General features: G+C 41.4%; 1 protein-coding gene across 1 annotated transcript in view; it reads right to left on the bottom strand.

The window, feature by feature from the left end:
* Nucleotides 1–12580, bottom strand: part of clec16a (C-type lectin domain containing 16A) — a 267248-nt gene that overhangs the window by 116244 nt on the left and 138424 nt on the right. Inside the window, exon 16 of the mRNA XM_072560020.1 lies at nucleotides 10691–10735. Coding sequence (XP_072416121.1) covers nucleotides 10691–10735 — 45 coding nt within the window. The remainder of the gene's footprint in view (nucleotides 1–10690; nucleotides 10736–12580) is intronic.

Below are 12580 nucleotides of genomic sequence, written 5' to 3'. Positions count from 1 at the left end.
CAGGAGGCTCCCAAGCACTGAGGATGTCACCTAGACAGGGGATGAAACGTCTACAAAACATATTCCCAGCTCGGCGAACAGAACCACAACAGTCCAATTTGTAGCTTCACCACAATAACACTTCATTTTTAGTTAGGTATGCCTGATGCTGTTCTTGAAATGCCCTTCCACACCCTTTACTGAATCAGGGTTGATCCTCTGGCTTGATGGTATTGGTATAATAGGGAATATACTGGGCCATAAGATCACAGATTGTGTTGGTGTGTGATCCTGCTGCTGATGATGATCCGCAGTGCCTCATGGGTTGCTCAGTCTTGAGTTGCTAGACCTGCTCAAATTCTGTCCCATTTAGCATGGTGATAGTATCACAGAACGGTGTAAGGTGGGCTCAATGTGAAGGTGGGATTTCATCTTCACATGGCCTATTTAATGATCACTTTTACCAAACTGGACAGATAAATCTGCAGCAAGTAGATGGATGAGGATGAGATCAAGTAGGTTTTTGCCTCTTGTTGGTACCCTCACTATCTGTCATAGACCAAGCCTAGCAGCAATGTCCTTTAGGACTTGACCAGCTCAAAGTCAAGCTGCTGAGTCACACTTGGTGATAGACGTTGAAATCCCACACCAACAGTACATCATGTGCCTTTGCTACCCTCAGGTGATTCCTCCAAGCCGTCTCCAACATGGAGGATTGATTGAACAGCTGACGAGTGGCATACTACCCATGTTTGATCTGGTGCCATAAAACGTCATGGGATCCGGAGTCAATGTGGAGGGCTACCAGGGTAACACTCTCTGGGCTACATATTACTGTGCCAACACCTCTGCTGGGTAGGTCCTGCCAATGGGACAGAACATACCCAGGGATAATGATGTGACGCCTGGGATATTGTTTGTATAATTCCGTGAGTATGATTATGTCAGGCTGTTACTTGACGAAATCTGAGACACAGGCCTCCCAATTTTGGCACTAGCTCAAATGTTATGAAGGAAGACTTTGCAGGATCGACAGGGCTGTTTTTGATGTTGCTTCCAGTGCCTCAGCAATCTTAGGGGGTCCATCCAGTTGTGTATCTTTTTTGAAGCGTTCCAGCAATTGGTATATTGCTAGGTATATTGCTCTATTTCCACAGAGCATTTAAGAGTCAACCACATTGAGCCATAGAATCTTACAGCACTGAAACAGACCCTTTGGTCGATTGTCCACACCAACCACATTTCCCAACTAAACTTGTCCCATTTGCCTGTGTTTGACCCATATTGCTCAAAACATTTCCTATTCATGTTAATGCTCAAATGCCTTTTAAATGCTGGAACTGAACCTGCATCTGCCACTTCCTCTGGCAACTTATTCAACATACAAACCACCCATTGTGAAAAAGTTGCCACTCAGGTCCTTTTTACATCTTTCTCTTCTCAGCTAAAAGTTATGTTTTAGTTTTGAACTTCCCGACTCTAGGGAAAGACCTTAGTTATTCACCTTATCTATACCCTTCATGATTTTATAAACCCTTTATGAGGTCATGCTCAACCGCCTACACTCCAGGGAAAAAAAGTCCCGGTTTATCCAGCCTCTCCTTATAACTCGACCCACCAGTCCCAGTAACATCTAATAAATCTTTTCTGCACCCTCTCTAATTTAATATCCTTCCCTTCGGAGGGCGACCAGAACTATACACAGGGGCGGCACGGTGGCACAGTGGTTAGCACTGCTGCCTCACAGCGCCAGAGACCTGGGTTCAATTTCCAACTCAGGCGACTGACTGTGTGGAGTTTGCACATTCTCCCTGTGTCTGCGTGGGTTTCCTCCGGGTGCTCCGGTTTCCTCCCACAGTCCAAAGATGTGCAGGTTACGTGAATTGGTCATGCTAAATTGCCCATAGTGTTAGGTAAAGGGGTAAATGTTGGGGAATGGGTGGGTTACGCTTCGGCGGGTCGGTGTGGACTTGTTGGGCCGAAGGGCCTGTTTCCACGCTGTAAGTAATCTAATCTAATCTAATCTACTCCAAAAGTGGCCTCACTAATGTTCTGTAGAACCAGAACATGACAACCCCAACTCCTATACTCACTGGTCTGAGCAATGAAGGCAAGCATACCAAAACCTTCCCAGCGACTGTCTACATGTGACTCAAATTTCAAAGAGTTGTGTACCCAAGGTCTCCCTGTTCTACAACACTCCCCAGGACCCCACCATTAACTATGCAAGTCTTGCCCTTGTTTGTCTTCCCAAAATGCAACACCTCACATTTATCTAAATTAAACTCAATCTGCCACTCCTCAGTCCATTGACCCAGTTGATCAAGATCCCTTTGTAATCTTAGATCATGTTCTTCAGTGTGTACTATATCAATTTCGGTGTCATCCGCAAATTTACTAATCATGCTTCTTCTATTCTCACCCAAATCATTTATGAAAGTGACAAAAAAAAAGAGTAGACCCAGCACCGATTTCTGAGGAACACAGCTGGTCACATGTCTCCAGTCTGAAAACAACCCTCGACCACCACCCGCTGTCTCCTATTGTCAAGCCAATTCTGTAATCCAATTTGCAAGCTCTCCCTGAATCCCATGTGATTTTACTTTACTAGTTAGTCTACTATGCGGAACTTCATCAAAGGTTTTACTAAAGTCCATGTAGACAATATCTACCGTTCTGTTCTCATTGTGTTTTTTGAATCGGTGACCAAGAAGACCAATCAAGTTTGAGTGTCACGATTTCCCATGCACACAGACATACTGGCTATCCCTCATCAGTCCTTTCTTCCCCAAATGCCTATAAAGACTGACTTTCAGAATCTTCTCCAACAACTTGCCCATCACTGATGTCACAATCACTGGTCTACAGTTCCCAGGCTTCTCCTTACAGCATTTCTTAAATAAAGACACAACATTAACCACACTCCAATCCTCCAGCAACTCACCCATGGCTGTGAATACACAAATATTGCTGCTCGGGCTCTGCAATTTCTTTCCCAGCTTCCCACAATGTCTTAGGATACACTTGATAAGATCCCAGAGATTTATCAAAAAAACCAAAAGAACTGCAGATGCTGGAAATCTGAAACAAAAACAGAAGTTGCTGGAAAATCTCAGCAAGTCTGGCAATATCTGTGGCAAGAGTTAACATTTCGGGTCTAGTGACCCTTATTCAGAACTTTGGAGACTTAGCTACCTTTATGCTTTTTAAGTCCTCCAGCACTTCCTCTTTTGTAATATGGACTGTTTTCAAGAAATCAATACTTGTTTCTCCAAGCTCCATGACTTCCAAGTCTTTCTCCACAGTAAATACTGAAGCAAAATATTTGTTTAGTATCTCTCCCATTACCTGTGGTTCCATTCATAGACCACCTCGCTGATCTTTAAGGGGGGCCCTATTCTCTCCCTAGCTGCTCTTTGCCCTTAATAAAATTGTAGAACTTGTTGGATTATCCTTGGCCTTATCTGCCAAGGCCATCTCATATCCCCTTTTTACCCTCCTGATTTCCCTCTGAAGTATGCCCCTACTTCCCTTACACTCAAAAGATTTACTGGATTCCAGTTGACTCTGCCGGACATAAGCCTCCTTCCTATTCTTGACCAGAGCCTCTATATCTTTATTCATCCATTGTTTCCTACTCCTACCAGCCTTATCCTTTACACTTCAGGAACATACTGTCCAAATTCTCGTTATCTCAGTTTTGAAAGCCTTCCAATTGTCGGTTATTCCTTTACCTGTGAACAGTTCTACCCCAATCAACCTCTGAAAGTTTGTCTCACATTAAAATTGGCCTTACTCCAATTTAGAACTTTAATTTTTAGACAAGATCTATCATTTTCCATAATTCTTTAAAACTAATAGGATTATGATCAGTGGTCCTAAAGTGCTGCCCCACTAGCACTTCAGTCACTTGACCTTCTCTTGGGAAATAAGGCAGGTCAAGTCATGGGATATAGACATCACTGGCTAGCAGCATTTATTGCCCATCCCTACTTACCCTTGAGATGGTGGGATTGAGCTGCCATCTTGAACAATTGCAGTCCACCTGTTGTAGGGTGACTCACATTTGTCTTTTGGGAGGGAATTCCAGGATTTCAATTTTCACCAACACTGCCATGCCACCTCCTTTGCATTTTGCCTGTCCTTCCTAAAGATGGAATACCCTTGCACGATCCATTCCCAATCCTGGCCACCTCAAAGTTATGCCTCTGTTGTCACAATTTTATCAAACCCATTTACATGCTGTTAGTCTATTTTATTACAAATGCTCCTGCATGTAGATATAGTACCTTTAGAGTTAACTTTTTGACACTTTGTTTTAAAATATCATTTTTACACCTATCCCTGGTTTCTGCTGCTTTCCAATTTTCTACTTTTCTACCTTTCACTTCCTTATTTGGTTTCCTGCCCTAGTCCCCAAACCCCTTGCCACTAGAGTGTAAACCCACTAATTGTAATAGCAGTTGATAGGGGGAAACTCAGCTACCATATCCAGATCCCATCTGCCCCAGTATTGGTCTCCATGTCACAAGAATTTAACATCACCCCTCTAGGTACACATTCCAACATTCTTTTGTCCTCTTTCTGATCTCTCAAGCATTTGGTAGTAGCAGCAAATTGGATATTACTATCAGAGATTGCGCTTTACATTTCCTTGCTCCCTGTATGTTGTTTGCAGGACCGCATCTCTTTTGTCAGTGGTACTAAGTCGGCAATGACCTCTGGCTGTTTTCTTACTCCCTTCAAAACATTCTGCAACTGCTCAGTGACATCCTTGATCCAGTCAGTGAGAGGCAATGCTGTCATGTGTGTGGTCACAGAAATGTTGATTGGCTCCCCTTACAATAAAATGCCTTATCATTACTGCTCTCTCACTTTACTCTTTCTGGCTCTGTGTACTGAGCTGTTCAAGGAGCCTCAGCAAAATGTTGAGCCAAACATGTACAAAAGAGTTGAACTGCACAGGTGGAGTGAGTGTGTTTCTCTTGCTATTTCACTGCATTTGGTCTCGCAAAACTAGAGTCAATGGGAACAAGGGGGAGAACTATTTGTTAGGAGTCACTCCTAGCACAGAGGAAGATGTCTGTGATTGTTGGAAGGCAATCACCTTTGTCTTGGGATAACACTGCAGGAGTTCCTCAGGAAATTTACTAAACCTCCCGAGACAGCATCTTCCAAACTCACACTCGCCATCCTGAAGAATAGGGCAGCAAATACATGGGAACTCCACTACATGCTAGTCTCCCTCCAAGCTGTTCGCCATCCTGACTATCACCATTCCTTCACTGTCAAAACTGTGAAAGTACTCCCTAACACACTGTGGAGTAGACCATAGAGGTACCTTATTGCCACCTTCTCAAGGGCAGTCTGGGGTGGGCAATAAACACTGGCCCAGTCAATGACTCTTAAAATGTCATGAATTAATAGCAAAAAATGATCAAGGATGGATTGTAGTTTAGAAATCCCAGAGGCTGAAAGCTTTTAGGGCAGACTTGTTCAAGACCTAATAGGGGTCAAAAGCAAACGTAATTTGTCCCCTGGAAAAGACACTGGGGCAGTTCAAGGAAAGCTCAGTTACATCGGCCTAGCCATTTAACTTATAAAGCTTCCAGACCAGGAACGTTCGATTAGAATTCAGTAGAATATTAAAGGGTTGAGAAAGTCTAAACTCCTCACTTCTCAATATAAAATCACAATTCTCAAGACAGAACTGGGGAAAAGCAGTAAAGTTGAACTTTAACATTTGATACAGAAGCACTGCTTCTCCGAATTTGAATCACTATAAAGTAACGGTATTGGGGAATAGATGAAATTTCACATTCCTGTGTGTTTAAAAATTTTACAAACTGTGCAGACAGGGTGGGCTTTTGTTCCTTTTGTGTAACTAACTTCTATTTTATAGTTAGAGAATCTGGGGCCTTGGGTGCCCACGTTTAAACGATGGCTTTAAACAAAAAGTAAAAATGTTGGAACTATCAAGCTAGACTTTATTACAGAATCAGACTCGTACATTGGTAACATCAGATGGAATCATGACAAAACAATGTCACTGGGCAACAGTTCTTTTAGGCGCAATTACTCAAGATGTTGCGAAACCTTCTCAAAGCTGCTAATTTGCTGTTATATAAATAAAATTCAGTGGAAGCAGCATTTTATTCTGGTCAGCCTACTTAATAAATAAACCTATTACATGTAGGAATTGCAAGAAAACTCCTGAATTAGTCTTACTTTAACAACCAACTGTCTGGGGTTCTGATGCCATATTTTGCAAATGAATTTAAAACTGGCTACAAACCACAGGCGAGACAAGTAAAGAAATACTCACTAAATAATTCCAACCCAATAAAAAAAATAAACTAGAAAAGTTAATGAAATTTGCTATGCAGAAAGCAGTTGAAATGTTTGTGTAAGGAAGTTTAAAAAAAACAAAATAGAATTTAAAAAAGCACAGCTTGCTTTCAGCAACATGCTCAAGTGTTAATTCACTAACATAATGACTAGTAAATCAAATTACCTTCACCGAATCCTCCACTATTAGCATTCTGGAGGTTACCATTGACTAAGTAATATTGATATAAGAGCAGGTCAGAGGCTGGGAATTCTGTGGCGAGTAAATCACCTCTAGACTCAACAAAGACTGTCCCGCTAGCTGCAAAGCACAAGTCAAGAGTATGATTGAACACACTCAACTTGCATGGATGGATGTAACTCCAACAGCACATAAGTAGTTTGACATTATTTGATTGGTAACCCATCCATGACAGTAGTGTGTACCACCTACAAGATGCGCTGCAAAGATTCACCAAGAGTTCTTCAACAGCACCTTCCAAAATAGTGACCTTTACAATCTACAAGGACAAGGGCAGCAGAAACATGGAAGCACTATCACCTCAAAAGCTCCCCTCCTGGCAACAAACAATCTTGACTTGGAACCATATAGTTGTTCCATCACTTGGTCAAAATCCTGGAACTCACTCCCTAACAGCATAATGGATGTATCTACACTACATCAACTGCAGTAACTCTAGAAGGCAGCTCACCACCACTTTCTACAGAGCAATAAAGAATGGAACAGCAATGCCGACATTCCATGAATTTGAAGCTTACAGGGAAGCTTCTGGAAACCATTATCGGAATAGGGTAAGCAGTCACAAGGAAAATGGTGTTGATTAGGAAGAGTCAGCATGGATTTTGAAGGGAAAATCGTATTTAAACTGACTTACTGGAGTTTTTTTTTGAAGAGCTAACACAACGGCTCAATGAGGGTAATGCTGTTGATGTGATATGCATGGATTTCCAGAAGACATTTGATACACTGCCACACAATAGACTTGTGATGAATGTTAGAGATCGTGGTATAGAAAGAGATATGGATACAAAATTATCTGAGCAATAACAAATATAACATGATAGTCAAATGATATTTTTTGGTCTTCAGGAAGATTTATAGTGGAGCTTAAAAATGTGTTGCTGGAAAAGCGCAGGTCAGGCAGCATCCAAGGAGCAGGAGAATCGACGTTTCGGGCATAAGCCTTTCTTCAGGCTTATGCCCGAAACGTCGATTCTCCTGCTCCTTGGATGCTGCCTGACCTGCTGTGCTTTTCCAGCAACACATTTTTCAGCTCTGATTTCCTGCATCTGCAGTCCTCACTTTCTTATATTGGAGCTTCTCAATGGTCAGTTTTGGGATCCCTAACTGATCTACATTAATAATGTGAATTTTGATGTGCAGGGAACAATTTCAAATTTTTGCAAATGACATTAAACTTTTAAGAATTATAAACTGAGGAAGATAGTGTAGAACTCCAAAATAATATTGACAAGCTGGTGGTGTAGGCAGACAAGCGGCAGATGAAGTTCAATGCAGAGAGGTCCGAGGTGATACACTTTGGTTGGAAAACATTGTGAGTGGGAGGGTGGGGGATGGGCGCTGCAGGAATAGACGGACTTGATATATAGGTCCACAGATCATTGAAGTTAGCAGGACAAGTGGAGAGCAGTTAATAAAGCATACAGTGTTCTCAGCTTATTAATTGGGGCATAGAGTACAAGAGCAAGGAGGTGATGTTGAACTTGTATAAGACACTTGTTAGACCTCTGTTGGAGTATTCTGTACAGTTGGGAGTGCCACATTATAGGAAAGATGTAAATGCATTGGACAGAATGCACAAGAGCCATTTCAGGAATGAGAAATTTCAGTTTGAACTTGTTGGGAAGAAAGCAGAGAGATTTGATCGAGGTTTACAAAATCATGAGTGAGTTGGATAGAGTAGACAGGGAGAAACTGTTTGTAAAAATGAACGAGGCGGGCATAGGTTTAAAGTGATGTGCAAAAGAAGGATGATGGGAGATTTTTTTTTTTCTTCGCTCAGCAAGCAGTTAGTGTATGGAACATGCTACCTGATTGTGCTACCTACTTTTAATCTGCCGCACTGAGTTATTTACTAGCAGGCTTGCCCTGCATTTTTTTTTTCAAACCTTCATTCTTGGAATGTGGGCATGACTGGCGAGGCTAGAATTTATTACCCACCCCCAGCTGCACTTGAGAAAGTGGAGATGGACATCTACAGTTCATTTGATGTAGGCAGAAATACAATGCCTATGTCCTGCTCATCTCTCTAATGGATCGTCATTTCTCGATCTTATGTGTTCACTGAACTATTCTTCATAGTGTGCATGACATTTAATTGCTCAAACAGCTCATCACTCAGTCCCTAGCTTAACTCTCAATTTGTATCCACACTGACTTTCTGTTCCACTCCCTCCCTAAAATTCAGGGTCACCTAGCTCAGTTGATTAGACGGCTGATTTGAGATTCAGAGTGACATCAAGAATGCAGGTTCAATTCCCACATTGGCTGAGGTAACCACAAGGGTCTCACTTTCTCAACCTTGCCTGAACTAATGTAACTACTGCAGTCAAAAACCAAACATCAGACATTTGTGATGGGGAGAGGGCTTTCAAAATACAGATGGTGAGAAAATTAATAAAGCCAAAGCACAAAGGGATCTGGGAGTGCTAGTCGAGGATTCTCTAAAGGTAAACATGCAGGTTGAGTCTGTGATTAAGAAAACGAATGCAATGTTGTCTCTTATCTCAAGAGGGTTGGAATATAAAAGCAGAGATGTACTACTAAGACTTTATAAAGCTCTGGTTAGGCCCCATTTGGAGTACTGTGTCCAGTTTTGGTCCCCACACCTCAGGAAGGACATACTGGCACTGGAACGTGTCCAGCGGAGATTCACACGGATGATCCCTGGAATGACAGGTCTAGCATATGAGGAACGGCTGAGGATACTGGGAATGTATTCGTTGGAGTTTAGAAGATTAAGGGGAGACTTAATAGAGACGTACAAAATAATACATGGCTTGGAAAAGGTGGATGCTAGGAAATTGTTTCCATTAGGCGAGGAGACTAGGACCCGTGGACACAGCCTTAGAATTAGAGGGGGTCATTTCAGAACAGAAATGCGGAGACATTTCTTCAGCCAGAGAGTGGTGGGCCTGTGGAATTCATTGCCACGGAGTGCAGTGGAAGCCGGGACGCTAAATGTCTTCAAGGCCGAGATTGATAGATTCTTGTTGTCTCGGGGAATTAAGGGCTACGGGGAGAATGCTGGTAAGTGGAGCTGAAATGCGTATCAGCCATGATTGAATGGCGGAGTGGACTCGATGGGCCGAATGGCCTTACTTCCACTCCTATGTCTTATGGTCTTATGGATGCATAAAATAATGCGTGTTATAAAAAAAGAGAGGAAAAAAAAATGTGCCTAATACATGAGTAAGTGTGCACATGCACAAAATGCACACGAGAATGTGTATATTTGGCTAAGTGCAAGTGAGAGTGATTTCTCCCACAGGCAGGATGAAAGATAAATATTTTTTTAAAAAAAGGAGGGAGACAGAAAAACTTTAACTAAGAGAGAATTCCACCTAAGCAATCACAATAACAAATGATAAATTATGAAACAATAATAAAATGCTTCTCCTTAGAAAGGAGATCATGCCAGAGGATAAAGACATGGTACAAATAACATTCTTCTTTTCATTTAGTATGAAAGCCACAGACTCGTGGCAATAGTTCCTTGATTTTATTGTCCCAATCATACAAATTTTATGGTGAAATTTCCCTTTCCAGCTCTGGTTTAAGAAAGGATCTGTTAACATTTTACTGGAGGTTTGAGTGCATGTAAAACATTCACCTTTGGCTTTCACATTTTTATACCTTTCCAAGACAAGCACTGCAGATAGAGGAGACTTCTGTCCATATTTCATTTTCTTTGATGGAAAAAGAAAATAATTTGGTACCTTCTAACCATATAGAAATGGTCTTTATAGACAATCATGCCTTTTAGTGACTTAACGGAATTGATGAACAGCATTGTCAAAATCACATTCCAGTAGATAATAAATGGTGGACAATCAAGATGATAAATTTTCATTTACCATTAAACCATTCAATCTATATTCATTAAAATGTGTGTGTGATGCATTCGAATCGTCAAGGCAGAGCAATTTTAAAATTTAAGTACCTCCTTTAAAAAAAAACAATATTTTCTTTCTAGTATACAGCATGAGATTTTGATTTGTCCATTTTTTTCAGTTTACCCAACTAAATATATTTGAGCACATTTTAAGGTTTCCCTATTACATGGAAAAATTGCACTAACGTCAGCCTACTCTACAAAATACTTGAAAAATCCAGCTTTACCTTATAGAAACGCCGCAATAAGTGGACACTTTCTTCCCTCGCCCCCTGTAAAAAGAATGAAAAATTACAGAGCAGCAGAAATAATGGAACAGTGAAGTAATGCACAATCTGATTAATTAACGCAAGGCACATCACACCCAAACTGGGTTACAACCAAGACATAAATAAAAACATATATGGATCAAAACAGAGGGAAAAAAACTCTCTAGCTTTACATTCTTACTGTGTTTTCTGGGCAGTTTATGCCAATGTAAACACAATATTACAGCACAATCAAAATATGTGTAATCAGATCGGTGGTTTTGAGAGTCCAATTTAACTATCAGAGGTAGTCAGAATAGAGCACTGAAGGCTGAAAAACCATGGAAATATTAACACCTACTTCCTTTTCCATACAGACAGTCAAGTGCATTTATTACTGCTTTTGACTTATTGATGAGTTGACTGCAGGAACAGATTCTCCAAGGCAATGTGTTTAAGTGGATTAGTGAAACAGAGATACCCAAAAACCTTTCGTGTAAATTTTCCTTCATCTCAATCTTGTCTCTTTTTGGTACAACCTCAATTGAAATGCTGAGACTTTTAAAGCATTCAAAATCTCGAGATCAGAAATCCATACAGCATACCACTGGAGTGTATTCTCACATCAAACCACTCTCATATCTTCAATGAGCTTGAGCACTAAAGCTCTGTCAGTGAAAAGCAAATTGTGAGGTGCTACCAAGTTGATGGTCCCATGTTGTGTAGTTTGGAGACTTAAAGTCTGTGTACAACTATTTGTGCACTTAAGCAATTTATATCAGCATTAGAAATGAATCTCCATAAACTAAGATTACTCGAGCAAACACTCCAGGAAAATCATCTTCAACAAAAGCATTAAACAAAGTATAGCAAAGCATCCCAGTACTTTCATGATCTTCCTGGTAACCACAATGCTGCTGAAATCAAGCCTCGTTAAGTCAGTGAGCAGATCGATGAGTTGGAACCTACATAGCCACCAAACGCCCCCATCCTCTACCCATCAACATTTCAGCCTGCCCCAAATATAACTTCCAAAAGGTATTTATCAATACCCAAAGAAACGCTCTTACATGTCCTGATGTATAAGCTCTAATTTTTTGCCCACTCATTTTGCTAATTTATGATGATACCACACAGCTTTTGTTTGACTACACTATTCTGCAGCTTGAATTGGGTCAAACTTTGTGCACGCAGAGATAGGTGCAATATCCAGTAAGATGGCAGTCGAGTAAGATGCTCCAGCCAGAGCTCTTCTGCTCCACCCATTCTTTACCTTCTTTTTCTTTTTTACCCCCCCCAACTCTTCTTCCCTCTCTTGACCTTGGACACCCAGCCCTGGCCTCAGAAGTGGGGTGGGCGACGATGCCAGTTATCAGAGCAGGCACATGGCAACCAGCCGCCTACTGCGGGAGCGGCCCGGTGCAGAGTGGGAGCAGTGACACAGCATGGAGCGTGGTTGCAGCCAGCCATCAGCTTCCTGCTGTGGACAACCTTTGGAGAGAGATACTGTGATGGTTGTCTTTTTAACTTTGCTATGATCATACTGTGTACAGCTGTAATGTAACTGACCTTCCTTCAGTTCTCTGTTCTGTAACTAAGAATTGTACCTAGGTACAGTTCCTAAGATGGTGTTCTAAGTGGCTACTTGTAAACCTTTCACTGCACTCATTTGAGTGCATATGACAATAAAGTAAATTCAACTCAATACATGGAATAAGGATTAATAGCAGTTGCTCTGTGCAGGCTGTGGTGAATATCAGGAAGTCAGGAGGGATCAGAAATGTGGACATGAGAGAAAATGTAACGGCCAAGGCATCGGAGTCAGGGAATGGGGACTGTAAGGACGAAGGGATGAAAAGGAATGGGATA

Source organism: Chiloscyllium punctatum, chromosome 40 (genome assembly GCF_047496795.1).
Source record: "Chiloscyllium punctatum isolate Juve2018m chromosome 40, sChiPun1.3, whole genome shotgun sequence".
In the NCBI taxonomy this organism is placed as follows: Eukaryota; Metazoa; Chordata; class Chondrichthyes; order Orectolobiformes; family Hemiscylliidae; genus Chiloscyllium; species Chiloscyllium punctatum.
The sequence above is the reverse complement of the archived record's forward strand: the minus strand, read 5'-3'. Positions and strand labels throughout refer to the sequence as shown.